The following is a 21,298-nucleotide window of genomic DNA, read 5'->3' as shown; positions in this document are numbered from 1 at the left end:
ATGAATACTGTAGTTAAATGGTTTAGACAAACCGGTTTAAAATAAAATTTACTCAGAATACACACATCTTAGAGGTATACAAACGGATGATCACTATCTACTGTACCAACTGAAATATAAAATAACAAAATAATTATTTAGTAAAAGACCATCCATTGTGGGGCATGCATTACTGTAGTTGGGATTGAAGAAATGAGTCAGTGTTTGAAATGTTCAAATAAGAAAATACTTTCAGTAGTACTATAACCTAGAAGGTAATATTTCCATTTTGGCAAATATATTATGGGTATGAAACTTCATAATCCTTTCTTATACCTAAACATAACACAAGTGATAACTTTTATCAAGATCAATAAACACATACAAACACATATACATATCTCAGAAGTACTTAAGACCAGAGGTCTTCAAACTTGCCAGCTTTGAGACTTGTGGACTTCAACTCCCAGAATTCCTCCTCCAGTCATGTTAGCTCAGGAATTCTGGGAGTTGAAGTCCACAAGTCTTAAACTTGCCAAGTTTGAAGACCATTGCTTTAGACTAATCAACATTATGTAACGTATACAGAAAAACATAAGTTGTAGTAATCCAGAAATTAAAAGTTTTCCACCTTTAATTATGAAAGAAAAGGAAATCTAACTAAGTGTAATTTAAATAAATATTATTCAATATATCACTTTCTTTAGTATATCATTTCTGTCCTTGCTTCCAATACAACCATGCAAGCAGGACTATTAGACTTGGTTGTCAAAATAACAATTACCATTGAGCGACAGAAAAGAGATCAAGTAGACACTAATTCTTGATTGCCATTTATCAGTTGTCTGGATTATTGCACCCCAGATTTGGTAGTCCTATTTTTGAGAATCTCAAAAAATTCCATCCAGCCACAAATTTCTTCATCTTCTCCTTTCAGCCTATTCATTCTGTAATATTCATTTTGTAGTCACAAATGTATTCCTTTTCTACAATCAAATCATTCCAACATGTTTTTATTATATTGACACTAATTTCATTAATTCAAGCCATATTCGTGCATTATTTATTTCTGGCTCTATCTGTTGCTTTACTGCACTAATTATTAAAATAATTCATTTCCACTGCATTCATTTTGATTTTTCCTAACATACTCATCTGTCACTTCATAAAACAAAGTGGGGTAGTAGCATGATCTAAGTGATTTTTGCTTCTCCCCAAAACACACTCTTTGCAAATGACAACATACTACCATCCAACCATTTAGCAACATTTATTAATCCAAAAATTTCTTACTCCATGTTCACATCTTTAGAAAATATTCTAGCAAATATAACTCATGTATCTGTTCCAGATTTTTGCAATGCAAGTATAATAATATTCACTCACTTTCTTTTTCAACCAGGGTTACCTTGATCTTTTAAAGCATTATCAGATCTAAACTGTTACATCATATAATCTAATATTTGCTACAAATGATTTAAAATCTCAGCCAACAGAGCAGCACTTGCATACAAATGAATTCACATCTCAAATGAACATATTTCTAATGTCGTACAGTTGTTTATTATATGTTTGCATGAATATATATAACAGCCAAAGAAACATCACACATCGTTGTATCATTTGTTATTAGGTGTTGAAACATTTGCTAAACATTCTAGTTGTTTCCATTGACTGGACATCCATCCACTCAGCATGCTCAACAATCAATCTTCAAGTCCATGTATTGCAAAACATTCAATTCAACATTTAAAATGTTCAAAAATTCAAGCTTTTTCATTTTCTTATATATTTTCCTAATTCAAATGAAAGACATCAACTTTTCATACATTCATACACTTCTCAAATTTTGATCATTAGTGCCACACTCATACACTTTCACAGAAATTGAAAAAAAATTCCAAATACACTTAAAAAACTAAATTCTACATGGTTTTTGCAATCAACTTGGTTACATTTTCCTCTATTTAACAGCATCTTCCAACTGTTGGGCACTAATACTGTTCTCACACAGATGTTAAACAAGTTACAAAGCTACTCCATAAATAAAAATCATCCAATTTTTCTCCAGTTACACTGTATGCCTTTGCTATCATATTATTTTCAACAATATGATTCAACATAATTTCCTTTTCTTTTGACATGTTATTAATATTAAAAAATTAAGTAAACACTGTCGTTAAGCATGTCCATTTTCACCAAATGGGCATTTTTTTTTCTAAAAACCAGAAGTCAAAAACTGGCAAAACATGCCAAAAATTGCAGTCACATGACACTGAGATATTGCAAATGACTGTATATTGTAGCCAGTTGCCAAGCAACTAAAACACAGGTGACTGCCTGGGTATGGTGGTGCCACCATCATAACTTCAAAAATGGTCATAAGTAGTTCTGGGGAAGTCTATCATAACCTCAAACATCCAATAAGCAACCAGCTATTGACAAGAACTATTTGTAGACTACCTATTTAAAACCCTGAAGATGTTTTTGGCAAGATTTCAAAAGTAGTATGCCCACTGTGGTTATTATAAACAACAACAAAAATGTTTGATTTCAACTTTGTTTCTTTTGCACTTAAAGGTCATTTAAATTTTAAACTCTAGATATTTAAATTTGCCTTGTTGTGTAACATGTAAAGAAGCCATTCTTGCTCAAATGTTATTTTTGTGAATGTATGCCATTAAGTACTGAATATTCTCCAAGTTTAAATTGTCATTATCTTCGATAACTGATCTCTTTCTCAGTTTTATGCTAAATTTATCTTTGCTGCCATAAACATATAAATCTTTGAAATAGTTCTTCCATCATTCACTCACTTTAGTTTCATTGCAAAGCATGTTATCATTTTTCTTTTTAAGTTACTCAATCTGAGTCTATTGATGCAATGGAAGAACAAGACAATATGATTATATCTGGACAGTTTTAATTTGTTGTTCAATTGAGTTGTATTGTTTTTAATGATATATTAAGTGTTTGGTGCATTTATGTGGCTATTACAGTTTTTTTATTATTTTACTTTGTATGTTTTGTTCTTTTGTTGCATTATAATAATAAAGAAAAACTTTAAAACCTGCCCACTTTTATGGCATTTTTTCAGAAAAATTACTAAGACTCAGCTGTCTCATTTATTCTTGGCTCAAAGCTTTTTTCTGTATTCACTTCTGTACACTTTCTGTATTGTCTGGTTCATCCATTCATGCCACCTAAAATGCTAAGTGTCTCTAGAGTTAATATATCAATAAATTGACTAAATCAAATTATCAGATTGCTTTCATTCAGGACATTATTCATTCCCCCCATGCATAATTGTTCTTCAATGGAGCACAACCGCAACGATGACCAATCTATGCCTATTAACTATTCAGCAATATAGATGATACCAATTTATTCATACCTTATCTCTGTCATCATAATTGAACATAAACATTCATTTCCAAGCATAATTTCACTGTAGATCAAACCACCATCTTTCAGATTTATTATAATTTTCCCTTCACTTAGCTTTGCAAATGCTCTGTGTTCTTCTTTGATTTCATGTGATAAATTAATTCATGCTCTACTTCTAATTTTCCATGTACTATGATCATTATCAGTTGTGCCATAGATGTTGATCTTTTTTGCTTTCAGGTTTTTCAGGTTAAAACATTCATATAACACTTAGTTTTAGCCATGCTACATGCAGCATGCAGTACTAATGTTAAGGACACAATACCAGTTTGGGAAAGCTAGTTTTGATTCATGATTTCATGTACAAAGGCATGCTGGTTTGATTTTTATTTGTATGTCATAATGCCAGTAATAGTGCCAAGTTAATAGAACATTTAAAAAAAACTGAATAACTTATTCCATATTCCAACACTTGAACTCTAAATCCGAAATTGTGAACACTGACATAAATCTAATTTTTGGCGGGGGGTGGGGGAGCATCAACCCTCTTAGCTCTAGGTATGGCAGGCAAGCCTTCTTTGACAATGGTTCTTGTCCTTCCTGAAGGGGAGATTCCAATCAATAAGAGGGGGGAGCAGTCATGTTCTTTGTTCTTCTGGTATCAGCTTTCGTTGCTTTTCCTCCTGTTATTTAACAATATTGCTATTGGGAGAGTTCATTCACCAGCAGAATATGCAGACAACCAGCTATATATTTTGACCCAAGATGAACAAGCAATTTGTGAGAAGTCCTATCCTGGTGCCTGGAGGCTGTTAAGAGTCTAGATGGAAAAGTACAAGCACAGACTTAATTCCAGCAAAACAGAGTAGCTTTGGTGCAGAAACCTAATTACGGGGATATTCCATCTTTGTTATGAATGGGACTACACTTTTCATGTAGAAGCGGTTCATAAACTTGGAATGCTTTTGGATTCACAGGTCTTGCTTAAAGAGCTGAGGTTCCTGACAGGTGGAAGAGGGAAATAGATGGTCAGCTATACTGGACTTGATACTAACAGGAGGTTATAGGAATGTTGGGAGGGAGTAACCATATTATACAAGGATTCACCATAATTCAATCAAGGATAATCATATTACCCCCAAAAAATCCTGGAAAAGACAATCAAGCAACATATCGAAACGAACTAGGTGATTAGTAGAAGCAGGCATGTGTTCATTAAGAACAGCTCATGCCAAACAAATATTATTGCCTTCTCTACTAAAGTGACTTTAATGGACCAAGAAAATGCTCTGAATATAGTATATTTAGATGGCAGTAAAACATTTAATAAAGTAGACCATAGCCTACTTCTGGGAAAAATAGAACAATGGAGGATAAACAGTACCTCTACTAAGATGGATTTGCAGTTGGTTGACCAACTGAACTCAGTGGGTGGTAGTTAATGGAATTGCATCTATAAGGAAGAAAGTATGCAGTGGACTTATTTAAGGTTCTGTCTTGGGCCAAGTGCTATTCGTATCTTCATAAATGACCTAGATGAGGTGATAGAAGGGGAACTCATAAAAATTGTGGATGACACAAAACTAGGATGAATTCCTAGCACTTCAGAAGATAGGCTCAAGATTCAGAAGGATCTTGACATACTTGAGTATTGCGTTCTATCCAACAGGATGCAGTTTAGCATCAAGAAAAATAACGTCCTGCATTTAGGCAGGAAAACCAGATACAGGATAGGCACTACAGAGCCCAACAGCAGTGCTTTGAGAGGAATATAGATGTCCTGGTGGACCATCACTCAAGTATGAGTCAGCAGTCTGCTGCACTACTAAAAAAAAAACAGTGCAGTCCTAGGCTACATGAACAGAGGGGTAATAGCAATATTTTGCAACTTTTTGATGAACGAAGTCAATGGGAAAGCAAGATTCACTTAACAACTGTGTTAATAACTTAACAACTGCAGGGATTCACTTAACAACTGTGGCAAGAAAGGTTGTAAATGGAGCAGAATTCACTTAACAAATGTCTCACTTAGCAACAGAAATGTTTGGCTCAATTGTGGTTGTAAGTTGAGGACTACCTGTAGATATGTTTGCCTTAAGAAAGAAAAGACTGAAAGGAGACATAATAGCGGTCTTCTACTACTTAAAGGGTTGCCACAGCGAAGAGCGTGTTGATTTATTCTCCATAGCACCTGGGGGTAGGACAAGAAACTCATCAGAGGAAGATTTAACTTGGAAACATGGAGGAAATATTCCTGTCAGTGAGAACTATTAAACAGTGGAACCACCTGCCTCTTGAAATGATGGGTGCTCCATTGCTTGAGGGTTTCAAGAAAAGATAAGAAACCATTTGTCCTAGATATTATAAGGACTTCTGCCTTGGGTAGGAGGTTGGACACTAGAAGACCTTCAAGGTGTCTTTCAACCTAGTATTCTATGATTTTAAGATTGTGTAGCTGTGAGGACTCATTATACTTCATTCTAACTGGTATATCTTTGAAGGTTTATCTTTGAAGATCATCCAGAACCTTCAACTATACAGAATTAAGATGCTAAAGTAATGGGGTTCCAAAATCCTTCCATTTAATATCCAGCTTTGAACGTTGCGTATTTTGTCAATCAGCATCTGTGTGCAATTCAAGGTACTAGTTATTGTTCTTAAAGCTCTTAATGGCTCAGGACCTGGGCATCTTCAGAACACCTGTCCCTAGTGATGTTTGTATGTTCAACAACTGCTCCAAATCCATTCTCTAAGAGACTGGCATCCACATAGACCAAGGAGTTGAGGGTTTGTTTTTTTCTTTTTGCAGACCTCCTCTTTAGAACAATTTACCTCTAAACTTCACACTAACCTCAACACAGTTGTTTTAGGAAAGCCATAAAACCTCGGCTTTTAAAAAGAAGGGAGGGAAACAAACTAATATAAGTTGGAACCTTCATCATGGGCTGCATTTGTTTATTAATATTTGGTTATCATAGTATTCCTTGGGATTTTATTTGTTTCTGATCATTGTTCTTTTGTTATATGCTTTTACATTTTTAATCTTTAACAAGGAAATATAAACTGCTTAGACTCGGCTTGGAGCAGCATATGAACTTCAGTAAGTAAACACCTACATTAGTAAATATTCTGAATATTTTGGCTTTTTTTTTAAAAAAAAAATGTTACATATGACAAATTGCAAAGCTGTTTCCAGAGCTATTAAAAGAAATATAGAAAGCTATCAATGCTTGCCTGAAGTGAAAAGGTAATAATCTAGGATGGATATAAAACCTTATAAAATTAAGTTTTCTAGCTAACCTTATTATGAAAATGTGAGTTATAACTCACAAGATTGTTATTATATGTGTTTGTGAATTCCCTTATCAGATAGATATTTTTCTGCAATGGGACTTCTAAATACTAAAACAAGCCTTAGATGGAATAACCATCAAAAAATAAATTTTGTTTCAGTTAAATTATCTTACCTTGAACCTACTGGTTTTTTTTAATGTAAATTATTGGTTGATATATATATATCAAAGAAATCCACTATCACTTTTCTAAGCAATATTCTTCCAAAACACCGTATGCTGGCTTTAACATTGCAAACCAACATCTTAGGGAAAAGATCTTGGAGTGTCATTTTTTCCAGTGTAGGTGTATATAAACTGAATTTAATTTTTTTTTAAATGTTTCTCACTGCTTCTGACATAAGCCACTTCCTTTCAGAAGCCCACACACAGCTGTATCAGACAGATTCTGTGACTTGCAAATGTCCCAAGAGACACTTTTACACAGACATTGTTTAATACCCCGCATTTTATTGTTCTGAATAATGAAAAAATAAATAAGTTATTTCAATATTTACATGTTTTTAATTACATTATTTTGAATGAGGTCTTCTTATTCGTGTTGTATTTTTGTGATCCATAAGACAGAAAAAAAGATTTCTGAGTACTAAGATGTTAACACCACTTGTTCATGCTAAGTAGAGCTGTATTTTCTCTTAACCCTACACTAATAAGGAATAAAATAATCTACTGCAAGGCAATCCAAATTCTTCATCCAAAAAGTTACATACAGATTTACATAACTTCGCTTACTCGGAATTATTATTATTTTGCATAGTCAGGGTATGCTAGTCATATTAGTGTAGATCTCAGAAATCTAAAGTTAACATTCATATTTTCAATTCCTACAGTTTCAATAGATTTTGTGCACTTTTTCAAGCATATTGTTGTACTCATTAGTTAGTTTGGCAAGAAACGTAGGGCATATACAGTTGTAAGCAGAATGTTCATAACTGTATATGAACATAATATAAGACTTATATGTCTGTCCATCTTATGTAACACAATCCAAGGATGATGAATAACAATAATAAAAGCATAAAAACAATAAAAACAGAATATACCTGAAAATAAATATAAATATATATCTTAAGTTTTCAAGGGTACTTGCATGTCTGTTATTCAGCTTTGTTCGGGTATTTTCCCACGTCATTATAGTTGTGCTTTTAAAGTTGTAGCAACGTTTCGGCAGAATCTCATCTGCCATCGTCTGACGAACACAATACAGAAGCCTGATGATGGCAGATGAGATTCTGCTGAAACATTGCTACAACTTTAAAAGCACTACTATAATGACGTGGGAAAATATCCGAACAAAGCTAAATAACACACACACACACGCATATTTATATTTATATATATAAACTATACAGGTTCCCTGGAAATCTGCAATGAGATGTAGCTTGTACAGAGGTTTTTCTCTACATTTAACCACATAAATAACGGGAGCTTAAAAGGTGGGCCAAGAAATATATGTTAAATATTGTGAATAAAACTATTAAAGGCACATGGGCATGATAGTTTAGGATTAAAAATACACTTTCATATATAACATTCAAATTTCCATTAAACTTTTAGGCATGTTAGGCCTAAAGGTATATTATTTAACTTTGTAAAAGAAGGGAATGTAAAATGTTATTCAGAATTAAATATTGTGATTTCCCGCCATTATCCCTGATTCAAAGGAAAACATAGTGAATATATATATATATATATATATATATATATATATATATATATATATATATACTATACACAGAAAGAAAAACGTCACTTTAGAGGTTTCTTCTTTTCTGAGTGTAGAACGTCATGAATATCTTTGTAATTCATCTGTCTTTTTCTGCTTTTTGTACATTCAAATCCTATATACTTTTCCTCCTCAAAAAACATAGTAATCAGACTGTCCTTTGTCCCCAACTAAATAAAAAAATTAAACGTAACATAGAATATATGAGACAAAATATCAAGTATGTACTAAATACCTTCCAAAGATATCAACTATTTCCCATTCTACCATGCTCACTCCTAAGAATCCTCCTCCTAAAAAAGACAGGATGCTAGCTCATTCCCAGCATTGATTACATATAATAAACTGCATTACTTAATGGAAGTTCAATCAAACAGTTACTCTGGATGCCCCCAAAATACACAAAATAATAATGTGAGCCAACTGATTAAACCTTAATTTTATTATGAATATAATTCATGAAGAAAATTACAAGCCAATTTTATTTTAAAACACTGAATGCATAAAACAACTGTGATGCTGGCTTCAGAAAACTCTGAATATTTAGTGCATTTTATATTCCCCAAGTAAGCATAAAAAAATTGGTTAAAGGATTATTTAAACAATCTTACTCTTCAAAAATACACACAAGTAAAATTGTACTACATTTATCCACATAAAGATTATAGCTTTAAAACATTAATAAAATGTGAATGCAAAATCCACATTTGATTCCTCCAGAAATGCAACTTTATCCCTCACTTTTTAAACACAATTTGCAGCTTGATCATTATCTACAATATATAGGCCAGTATCCATCATACTTATAACAATCTACCTAGCCTTCAGTCCTATAGATTGCTGCTCTATAAATCAGTATACCTCTGGGCTACCTTTAAATTGCAGGTTTAAGTACTGGAGAATAAGTGGATAAATAGCTCATTTAACAGAGATATGTCACAGTAAACTCATGGCCAGTGTATATACTAAGTTTCTGTATCCTGAATGTTGGGCAGGAGAAAGAAAATTTATTAAAAAGCAATGATCTCCACAAAAAGATTATACTCAGAACATAAAAATATTTAACATCAGAAACATTTTCAAAACTAAATGTAGATTAAAACAGTCTAGGAAACAAATAATGATCATAAGATTAAAAAAATAAAATGTCATCTTTGGACAGATTTGTTTTTAATCTAAATATATACATAAATACCATATTTAAAAATGTATCACAATATTTTGTTGATATATACAATATAGATGTTCTATATTTTGATAAATACACAACATTAAAATGATTACAGTGTTTCTCCCTCATTTGAATTAATAATTGTGTACAGCTGCCTAACAACATCTCTCATAAAGACCTCTTCCTTGCTTTCTCATCTATTGAATTTCTCTATGGGAAATAGAGAAAAACCCTACATTTACAAAGATTGGGAGACCTGAACTTTGTAAGAATACATGGCAGAATTGTAAGAATATTTATCAAAAATGAAAAAAGAAAAAAAAAATTTCATGGAGCAGAAAATTACCAAAAAGACATTATTCTAACTCTCTTAAAAATGTATAAACAAGTTCCCTGAATTTCAACAAATAATTCCATGCAATGGAATGAAATTTGTATTTTTACATGCGTAAAAAGTATATATTACATCCTATCTCTCATATGTATTATGCACTTACACACACACACACACACACACACACACAATTCCCAGTTATATTAATGCACTATTATTCTGCTAAGGTATCTACTAAATATAAAGAAATATATATTTTGTATTGATGTCAGGTAAGAAAACTTTGAACAAAAATGTATTTCCCCTCCTGTCTTTCTACCACATTCTACCACCTCTTCTGAAGAATCCCAATTGATCTAATAAAGCTGATGATGTGAGTTTCATTTGTTAAAATGACATGGGGAATTATGGGTAGAAGTTCTATAATTTTTTTGCCCACTGCACAGGGAGAAATGAAGGAGCTGTGTGCACCCATAAGTTTTTTTAAAAATTATTATCCTATCAAGATTAAAGTGTCCAAATATGGTCATATTAAGCAAAATTAGATATTTAGTCATTTACTAAGTTTTACTACATGGAGAATAAATACCTTTATTAATCAATATAGAAATAGTGTTTTATTAGTTTCAAAACTTTTTAAAGAACCACTTTATATATGTTATTTTTAACAATGCATCTAAAATGTTTTAGCATGCATCTTTAATATATTTCAATATATGCATATATACAGGTTAGAAATACAGTCCAGAAAAAAAAAAGATTGGCAACAGTTCCCTATCATGTATACCTATTTGGGCAAAAAAAAGTTACTTCATTAACTGAAAAAATAAACAAAAATATTTTTTTAAAAAAACTGTAATGCCCAATGATGCATATTCAACCAGCAAGTTGGTATCATGGATCTGTTTTTTTCTGCCCTTCCCTCAAGGCTCTCGTTCCCCACCAAAAATGGCTGTGTGACCTATCATATACTATAAGCGTTATCTTATGGAATAAGAGAATTTTCAGATTGGGTCACTTCATACAAATACTGCAATATTTCTCCAATCATGTTCAGGCAAGTCCACCTTTCTTCTATAATCCTCATAAAACTTGTATCAATAATCTTCAATTGGCCCCACTGAATTGGATTCTCAGTGGGAAGTAGATTAATCACATAACCTTCCCATCTATTCTTACATCATTGGCTATACAATATTCTATGTGAAAAAAGGAATTTACATACTGTCTTGTAGAACTTATCTAAAAGCCAGGGTGGCTTTCAAATAAGTAAAACTTCTTCCATTGAAGTTTATAAATTGTTTACTACGATACCCAACAGTGTTTGTACACTATTACAGAGTCTTTGTTACTTATTTTTCAAGATGTATGACAAAAAGATGGAGGAAAAGGCTGATTCATATATGATCTGTTTTTCATTTTCTTATGCACAGATCCCTGAAAAATGACAAACTGCAGTGGACAGATTTGCATTTCATTCTAAAATCAAAATAAATAAACCATATTGCAACTCAGATTTATGAATTAATAGGTAAAAATTAGGAAAAGAAAGATATATGTTTCGAAGTATTTAAGTGGCATATCAAATGTTAAAAAAAATTACTTAATGGTGAATTACTTGTAGTAATATATTTTTTCAAGAATTTGTTCCACAATGTAATTTGTAAATCTGAAATCATAGTTAATATTGTTCCTTTTTAGTACTGTACAATATTTCTCCAAACTACCAAAATAATTCAATAAGTGATAAAACAATAACAAGACTAGAATCCAGTGTATCCTTTTAAATGTTTACTAAAAATTGAGCTACCCAATATAACCTGAAATTTATTTTGCTTTTACAAAATCTATTCCAATTTGGAATCCAAAATAATCTTGTATAAAACAGTTTAAAATCCAGAAATAATCAAAGTAACATTGGTTCATTGCACTACCTAGTGAATGCCTTCTTTTGACCTGATTTTACAATATCATCAGGAGATGGTGATTTGAAATCAAATGGAGTGATTGCCATTAAGGGTCCAATTTCATTAACTTTTGCTTCTTGTATTTGCCTGCTATACAAAAAAGCCTTATGAATATTTACATTTTGATGTTTACATCTCTTTGAAGGGTAATGAAGACATAAAGTTATAGCAAAAGTGGAGGGCTTTGCACACAAAGCTTTTGCCCATGAAACTGTGCCTTTTAAAATAGGTGACCTCACTTTTTTTTTGCTTTTCTTGCTTACTTTAGTTAAAAACATTCGCTGCCCCTGCTTTGAAAATAAGGCTTCAGTTTCTGGAACCATTGTATTTAATTGTATTTCTTCGGGCTCTGGTGATAATGTTGATTTTCTAATAAGTACACTTAGATCAATATCTGAATTTACGACTGAAGGTTGTACCTTTTTAGCTAAATGAAATTCTGAATGGCTGTTTATTATTTCAGGGCTGTCTACTGCAATAGATTTTGCAATTAAATCTGAAAGTGATAAACTCTCAAGTTCTTTTACTGGAGATGACTTAGAATGTGTCAAGGAAGATAAGGATCCTGAGAGTTCTGTCATGCCACATGATACTGGAAGATGATTGGCAAGCTGAGACAACGCTGAATGTTCTAATTCCATATCCGTAAGGTCTGCTGAGGGTAAATTGCAAAGATTATGCAATGAGCAAGGCTTGCTTGAATTGTTTCCTTGGTGCTCCTGCAGGAGATCAGCCAGTGATGGACTTTCAGACATTGAAAATGCTCGGTTGCTAACCTTTGAAGAATTGCTATTGCATCCTTGAAAGCAACACTTGTTTTTGCTTTCAAAAGATTCAGTCATTTTATTAGATGTAGTATTTACATTATCTAGTTTTAAATTATCAAAGTAATTATTCAAGCAGCTTTTGAGTCCACAATTATTTTTTTTCTGTGGCATGATTAATGAACCAGCTTGTGCATCTGATGAATCACCTGTTTCACGAAGTATATCTTTTAAGTCTTTAAGGTCTTTAAACTCAGACCAATTCCAAGAAGTTTTTTCTGATAGGTTTTTTTTAAGCAATTCAGTCCCCGAATTAAAGCAAGTGTTATATTCAATGCAAGATTCACCAGCTGTAGTGCTATTGCTCTCAGCTTGTGGGAGGGTGTCACACTTGGATTGTTCATTGCCATCACTTAATGATAAAGGAATAATTTCCAAGGATTTGCATGAAGATGTGATAGTTTTCTTTTTAGCGGGAGTTTTCCAACATTTGGATCTGAAGAGAATTTTATCATTTGGAACTGAAGTATTATAAGTGGATTCAGCATTGACAACTGGACCATTAAAAGTAAAGGAGAAACCAGTGGAATCAGAAATGTTTTCAACCAAATTAGTCAAGTGATTAATATTAGAAAATATTTCTGAACAAAATAAGCCTTACCTTACAACAGCCAACAATTCCAAGATAGATGCAAGATCACAGTAGATAGTTTCAATTTGCAAGCAGGAAAGGCAGCAGCAAAATCAAGGAAAAAAAACATGAAAGGCATTTAATTAACAAACATTATTGAAACTGTATTTAGAGTAATACATTATACGTTCATGAATTCAACTTCACATATGTTCAATTTAATTAATATTGCTATTAAAATATTTACAGGATGCACTATTTATCTTTGTGAGACTAAGTTTAAATTGTATGCCAAGTAGCACTTTTGTGTTACATTTATATGTATTATTTAGCTACTCAATTTATAGAAAGAAAAGTGCTTTTTCGTAGAAAGTTTGGGGTCCTAACTAAAGAACTTAGGAGATGGTGAGTTCAAGCCTGGCTTTAGGCACAAAGCCAATTAAGTGACCTGGAGCCAGGCACTTCTTCTTAGCGCTAGGAAGACAGTAACAGCAAAGTGCTTTTGAAAATGTTGCCAAGAAAACTGCATGAACTTGCTCATGTAAATGACCAGCAGTCAAAACTGAGTCCAAGACTGAGTCCCACACATAAAAAGTGCCCTTTTAAAACTTTACCTGTTAATTCTGCAAATGAACGTACCTTTAGTTGGTTTTCCTACAATTACATTATCCTCATTCTTGGTCTTCCCATTTTGCTTATTGTCTTGTGCAAGGATGGAGTCCAAAGCTTGCTGTATATCAAAGTTACTGCTGAGTACTGCTTCCACCAGCAATTTTTCTGGCACTGTATTTCCAAGAACTTCTTTCATATGATCAAGGCATGAATTTAGCTGAGCTAAATAATGGGATGAAATAATGAATTATTGGGGGGAAATCTTGCAGAAAATAATAATGCAAACAGCTGAAAATAGATATTCTAATTTCTTTTAGACAATAATCACCATTTTAACCCAGGAAGAAAAAATACACATTTCATGTCCTTTTAAGATATAGTACATTTCAGATTGGAAGCATTTCAAATCGGAAGGCAATGGGATGTTTTGGAGCAAGCGTAGGCATACATGTAGCCCCAACATTGAACTTATTATTCAATATTTTTAATACATTTAATACTATTATAAAAGGTTATAGAAATAGATTAAGATGAGTGCAAATTTGAAGATCAATTTATTTAAATTTTTTTTAAAAGTATTTAAATGAATGACCCAAAATCCCAAAATCAAAATTTCATTTCTTTCAGCTTCTCACAAATACTCTAAAAGTGGTTTTCAAGTATAGATTGAAAAACATTTTCAAACTATATTTTTTATATAATAGTGTCAAGACTTTTATATGTACAAAGTTTAAAAAAAACTTACAAATACCTGCAAAGGAAAAACGGTGAAGTTGATTAGAATTTGCCCAGATTAGCAAACACAGAAGCCTTAACACTGAGGTTTACAGAAAACCCACACAGAGATCAGTATCTGCATTTTGATTCTCACCATTCACTGGAACACAAAATGGGAGTGATCAGAATTCTACACCATTGGACTGAAAATTTACCTACCAGTGAAGAGGGAAAAGAAAAAGAACTAAAACACATCAAGGAATCCCTGAGAACTTGTGGTTATCCTAACTGGGCCTTCATCAAATCCAAGAAAAGACCCAGCAAAACCTCCTCCATTACAGAAGAGAACAACAAACATAGTAACATTGCCATTCCATACATGGCAGGAATATCTGAAAAGCTGAGGATTTTCAATCAACACAATGTACATGTACACTTTAAACTCAAGAATAACTAAGGCAGAAGTTTGTTAACTCCAAGGATAAAACACCCAAGCACAAACTGAGCAATGTGATATATGCAATACAATGCAGCAAAACATATGCACATCTGTACATTGGTGAAATAAAACCACCACTTAACAAATGCATAGCACAACATAGAAGATCATACCCATCAAGACAAGATTCAGTAGTCCATCTGCATTTGAAAGAAAAAGGTCATCTTTTGAAGACAGCAAAAGTCCAGATTGTGGATAGAGAAGACCATTGGGTGTGAAAGAGGGGTAAAAGAATCCATCTATGTTAGAATTGAATACCCTTTCCTCAGCAGATGGGAAGGAATAAAACACCATCTATCTTCAGTTTATAACACAGTCCTTGCAGCAGTTCCAAGAAGATTCTGCAACCAATTGCATCCTGATTCAGGTGACCCTGAGGGCAGAGATAAACCCCCAAGTGGTCTCAACAGCTCTCAGAATGCTAACCACCAGATGACTGCAAAGAAATACAATCTTTTCATCCCCCACACCATCCTATCAGAGCTTATCCTTCCATCCCTCCACCATCCAGTCTTTAACTGTTAGTACCCCTGCCATCAGAACTGATGAAACTTCTTGGATAAAAAGCAAAACGATTTCTTCTTCTTCCTCAAAGATGAAACAGTCCAGTTGCCTTTTGAAGAAAAAAGCACCTTTGAGACAACTATAACCTGGATGTGAATCTCCAGACACTCTGCTCCATAAGCTCCACTAGCTGCCTATGCACTTTTGATTTTAATTCAAAGTGCTGGTAGTCAACTTTGAGGATGGGTTACTTATGGGACTATGTCTCCGCAACTGTAGGTATCCATCCTGTAGATCCATTAAGAGGCATGCTCCAGGTTCCATTCATAAGAAATGTCTTCCAGCTGAATCCATTAAAAAACATTTGTCATCATATTCAACCGCTGCAATATCAGTCACCTGGAGATCAAACTTATCCCAACCCATTGACTTTTAGCAAGGCTTTGAAAACCTGGTTTTGACATCAAGCTTGAGGTCATGGAGGTATGGGATAGCCATTGGATGGCTTTATTAATTCTTGTGATGGGTTGGTTTCTGGCTGGTATTCTTTCATTTATACGTAATTTTGTTATATTGCTTTTATTCTGTTTTTAAGTATTGTTAGCTGTCCAGAGTTATATTTTTAAGATAACCACATAAATTTAATCAATAAATAAATCCTTGTCATATTTGAGTTCATAGTGTTCTGCAAATTAATACAGAAATATTTAACATGTCCATTGGCATAAGAAGCATGCTAATAAAGTATAAATTACAGATACTCTAGTGGCAGTGGAAACACTAGCCACTTTATAGAAACTGTAAAATTCTTCAAAGCATACATTTACTAGAGTGAAACAGACTAGCTTCTGAGTAATTTCTGAGTATTTTTCACTGGGAATTATTGAAATGATGTGATCTAACAAGGTAGATTAAAGGGAGTGATAGCATGTCTCCTTGCCCCATCTGTCTGTCTTTCCATCTTCTACCATCATTTGCTTAGTGTTAGACATTTTACACAGATTTTAAGTTGTTGGATTACTTTTTTAAAAGGCAGATATCAGCCAAATATACCAGTTTACTGAAAATCAAATATTTCTGTAAACCAATACACAGAACATACAATGTATACACATTAAATGAAGGACAGTTATTATTTGTATAATACCTTTTTCAAGTCTAGTCAGCTGGTGACTGGAGATAAAATTGCTATGTTCAGAGTCTTCATAATCATATTCCTCTAAAGGTTCTGCAGAGACTGAAGTATTATCTCGTTTTGAATAAATAAACTGAGCAGCTAGAATAAAATAAGAACAAAACAAGGATCATCTGGGGGAAATGTCCATAATTAATTTGTCTTTCTATTCTTAAACTTTTGATGTCTTTTCAAAAACTACAAATATTTATTACCAATTCACAATAGGTATTGTTCAAATCTGATTCTAATTTTTATAGTTTTATTCTTAGCCGTTTGTTTAATTATGAGGCTGGGACAATTAGTTTGTCTTTTAAATGTTTAATCGAATTAAAAATTTTCATTACAGATGATGAAAGAGTATTTGTTCTTAGCATAATCATATGGTACTAATAATCCCCAAAGTCATTTTAAATACATCCTCTAATTATATATATGAAGTTTATACTAAATACTACATCATTTGGAAACTTTTTTCAATCAAGGTACTTCAAATGAAGTAACTTACAGAAAGAGTTCAAAATCCAGGACGCATGACTCCAGTGGAAGTGTAATTTGGAAAATTTTATAAAACATTTTATGTCATACAAATTACTATAAAGCATTTTATGACATAATGAAAAATGTCATAACATTTCCTGTGAAACTTCTAATGTTTGATAGCGCTATAGAGTTCAACATGGACTACTTTTAAGCAGATACATCTTTAAATATCTTCCTGAATTTTTAAAAACTTTTGAAGTTCTGCCATGTTGAAGGTATTGAGCAATCTGTTAAGGAATCTCTGAAACAATACCTCAACAGGTCACAGGTTTTCTAGTTCAGAGTTCCCCAACCATTCTGGGTTGGTGGCCTGGGGAGGGGCACCTTTATGTGTGCATGTGCACGTGCAAATGGAGCTGCAAGTGTGCACACGACGCAGTGTCGCAGGCACGCACACTTGCAGTGCTAGCGCCTGTGCAATGCTTGCAACGCTAGCACAATTGGAGGGATGCATGTTTGTACTGTCCAGCCACTCACACAGCCTGGTGGCCAACAGGCCAAGGCCCAGTTGTGGGCCACAGCCCACAGGTTAGGGACCTCTGCTCTAGTTCATTCTAGTTCCCATACTGCAGAGATATAGCAGTCTAAAGTTATACATCAAATGTGCAAACCTATGCCATAAAACAATACTAGCAAAATGTAATGCAAACCTGTTGATGGTGAGATGCAGTAATCATCATCTACAGACTGCCCATAAAGGTCATCATCTTCAAAATCTGAAGCACAAAAACAAAACCAACCTTCTCATAGCTGTAGTTTTGAATAATAGTCTTATTTTATTCTAGCAAGCATTAGGATACATTGTAATTAAATAGCATTTCCATTTGAGTCCTTTTAAATATAAGAATTAAAGACAATTTAATTCCCGAATTTCTTTTATTTACATCTTCTTCCTGAATATACATTAGGTCTTTTCAGATATTTCTTATTCCAATACATTTAGAACTTATAACTTGCCCATAAAAAACAATAAACAATAAGTACAAAATTCTGCAAGAAAGGTTTCAGACATTTTTAGCATTTTTCATTTTTCCAATGCAGTTTGTGCTTAAAGCAGAATATATTCTGCTTGAGGAAATAAGCTTGAACTACTGTGTTAATATTAAATATTAATATAAACGTAATTTTCCAAATTGCAGAATTTGAAGTATTTTAAAAGTTCAATCTCAATATTTAGATATTGAAAATAAGCCAATCTCAACAGATCAGGCCAATTCAAGTGCTTTATTTCACAAGCAAAAGCCCTTTCTGTACCAGACAGTTGCAACTAGGAAGCAAATATAGCGATTGACAGAGGATACCTGTTTTACCTAGGCATGCATACTGTATACACAGAAGATATTCCTTTTGGTGTATCTGCTATTCCTTCTGGTGTATAAGTTATTCTTAATTTCAAAGGGCATGCAAGGAGAAATTAAATGCAAGTAGGCAATTGCTTTCATAGCAATCTTTAAAGTTGATGTAACACCATCACTTATAGTAACCTAATAGGAGCATAATACTTAAGTTTAAAAATTATTTATTTTCAGAGTCTGTATGGAATCATTACATTTCTGAACTTCGGATGAGGGTTTAAAATATTCTCTTACGTTTATGCTAAAAGAGAATAGTGTAGATAAAAGAGTCACAAAATAAAAGAATACCAACAGGGATGAAATAACGATGTTTAAAAACAAGATATGTTGGGGGGACTAAAGGATCCTTTTGGTTGGTGACATGATTTAACCCAGTATTAAGTACACATTTAACAATCTGAAAAGGTCCACTTGCAAATCATTGGACAAGATTTAGAAATAAAAGTTTACCATTCGGATTTAAATCTCTCATTCAATATACGAATGAATCCAAAGCCTGTTTATGAATCCAAAACCTGTTTTGGATGCAGGCATCTGAATAGTTTCTTAAATATATCCAAAAGGTGTGGCCGATTTGAACCAGCTTAATGTTTAACAGGGGACACTCAAACGGAAGCAAGCCTTATTATTACATCTGGGTAGCTCACTTCTGTGTTGCCTCTTCTGTAAGAACAAGATGTTATCTCCGCTTTCTTTCCACCCAGGCAACCAGTCCACCCCTACACGCTCAGCTGTGAGATAACACAATCACATCTACGCACGACCCTCCGCCCCCACCCTTTTTTTTTTTTTTGCCTCTAGCATTCATTCATCAAAGGCATCCCACGGGGAACCTCCGGGTAAACGTCGAGTTGTTTTCAAACACCGTACTTTGTTGACGTCCATTTATCACACGGAAAGGAAGCAGTCTGTCAAGATTTGAGCAATGGAGACCACTCCGTCTGGCTTCAAAATCACCGAGCCTTTCCGTGCATAAGACGGTCTTTGGGGGACAAGTAAAAACGGGGGGAAAGCCACCTTTTTCCGAATTAGCACCTATCCACGTAAGCCGGCCTAGCTGATAACAAGCAGCCCTCCCTCCGGGTTCAGGAGCCGGACCTGCTTTGGCTCCCTGCCGCTTTCCTCCCCACTCCCCTCTCTCTCCAACCCCCCCCTCCACCCGCAGGCTGACCGTTAGTGATGTCACTAACGCTCCTCGCCCCGGCCTTGGAAGGCAGGTCCTCTCGGGAGGAAAAGGGGCGCTTCGAAAGGAAGGCAATAAGAAGTTCTCACAGAGACAGCAACTTGCTCTACCTTCGTCGTAGTTGTAGCCACGGACATTTCTGTGCCGGGCCATGGCGGGCGAGCTGAGGAAGATCTGAGGTAGAATAGAGAGGCGAGGCCTCCGAAACCCCCCTCAAACTAGGGTACCGTAGCAACCCCTGGCCGCCATATTGTTGACTTGGGCCTACTACCACCGCGCCCCGCCTTCAGCTCCGTCGGCCTTTCTGCGCCTGCGCTGACCTCCCTTGCCTACCCCGACTGCGCATGTGTGACCTCGGTCCTTTTTTTTTTCCCTCCTCGCCCCCTCCCCTCTACGATTGTCGACTCACGAGCTACTAGGGGAAAGCCGAGTGTTATAGTGCCCCCTTTCGGCCGGGCGTCGTTTTCTACATTGCAACGGGTCCAGTGTCGTGGGATGCTGTTGCGGCCAAGGTGTCTCGAGCACTATACTATGCAATTGCCTTGTTCGTCGGAGGGTTTGCATGTTTTTTTGGTTTTGTTTCTTCCCTGAAGAAAATCATTCGGCTTTCAGCTGCATAGCTGCCCATTCTGTCTTCATGCATCTGAGAGTCCACATGAAAGAGTGCTGTGCCCAATTTTAAGATTCAGCTAGGAAAAGTGTGTGTTGTAAGCTTCAGGGGTTCGACCATTGCAGAATCCTCACAGTCACGTGACCAAGATTTGGACACTTGGCAACTTTTTCATATTTATGACGGTTGCAGTATCCCCCATCATGTGATCCCCTTTTGCGACCTTCTGCCAAACAAAGTCTATGGGGAAGCTAGATTCACTTAACCTTACTAACTGAACGACTGCAGTGATTCACTTAACTGTGACAAGAAAAGTAAAAGTGGGACAAAACTCCCCTAACAAACATCTCACTTAGCAACAGAAATTTGATGATTGTAAGTCGAGGAATACCTGCACTAACTTAACAACTGCAGTGATTCACTTAACTGGCAAGGACGGTCATAAAATTCACTTAACTGTCTCACCAACAGAAATGTTGGGCTCCGTTATGGTCATAAGTTGAGGACTATCTATGTCTTAATTCCACAAGGTTTTCCATTCCTGCCAGATATTTCTGAGCTCACTTTAACTCAGTTTAATTGTCTTGTTGCATAGCACTGGGTATGTCACCATTATCTAGCATGGTATTTCTGGCTATAGAATGGGATAATATATTATCTGATATAGTTCTTGAAAGGGAAAAGAAGATGGTGAGATATCATGGCAGTCATGCTAGAGACAATGCTAAGAACACAGTACTTTAATAAACTATTTCAGAGTTATAATTAAGGATTTCTTTCATTCACAGC

The 21,298-nt window shown here is 34.5% G+C and overlaps 1 protein-coding gene and 1 long non-coding RNA gene across 4 annotated transcripts in view; one reads left to right on the top strand and one right to left on the bottom strand.

Annotated features, from left to right (window-relative positions):
* HBS1L (HBS1 like translational GTPase) overlaps positions 1 to 20,193 on the bottom strand; it is a 46,792-nt gene extending 26,599 nt beyond the window's left edge. The window contains exons 1-5 of one of the 3 annotated variants that reach the window (XM_026705535.2): positions 20,010 to 20,193; positions 18,012 to 18,077; positions 16,792 to 16,920; positions 13,952 to 14,146; positions 8,870 to 13,337 (exon numbers count right to left, since the gene is read on the bottom strand). In XM_026705535.2, coding sequence (XP_026561320.1) covers positions 11,881 to 13,337; positions 13,952 to 14,146; positions 16,792 to 16,920; positions 18,012 to 18,077; positions 20,010 to 20,052 — 1,890 coding nt within the window. In that variant the 5' untranslated portion in view covers positions 20,053 to 20,193 and the 3' untranslated portion in view covers positions 8,870 to 11,880. Of the gene's footprint in view, positions 1 to 8,869; positions 13,338 to 13,951; positions 14,147 to 16,791; positions 16,921 to 18,011; positions 18,078 to 20,009 lie in introns of those variants that run through there. The other 2 variants (XM_087940641.1, XM_026705534.2) reach the window with 2 other exon arrangements.
* LOC113439611 (uncharacterized) overlaps positions 19,633 to 21,298 on the top strand; it is a 37,948-nt gene continuing 36,282 nt past the window's right edge. The window contains exon 1 of the long non-coding RNA XR_015744964.1: positions 19,633 to 19,759. This is a non-coding gene — a long non-coding RNA (uncharacterized LOC113439611). The remainder of the gene's footprint in view (positions 19,760 to 21,298) is intronic.

The sequence above is a fragment of the Pseudonaja textilis genome, chromosome 1, assembly GCF_049901715.1.
Source record: "Pseudonaja textilis isolate UNSWEBS1 chromosome 1, rPseTex1.2, whole genome shotgun sequence".
Taxonomy (NCBI): domain Eukaryota; kingdom Metazoa; phylum Chordata; class Lepidosauria; order Squamata; family Elapidae; genus Pseudonaja; species Pseudonaja textilis.
Note: the sequence above shows the minus strand (reverse complement) of the source record. Positions and strands in the feature narration are given on the sequence as shown.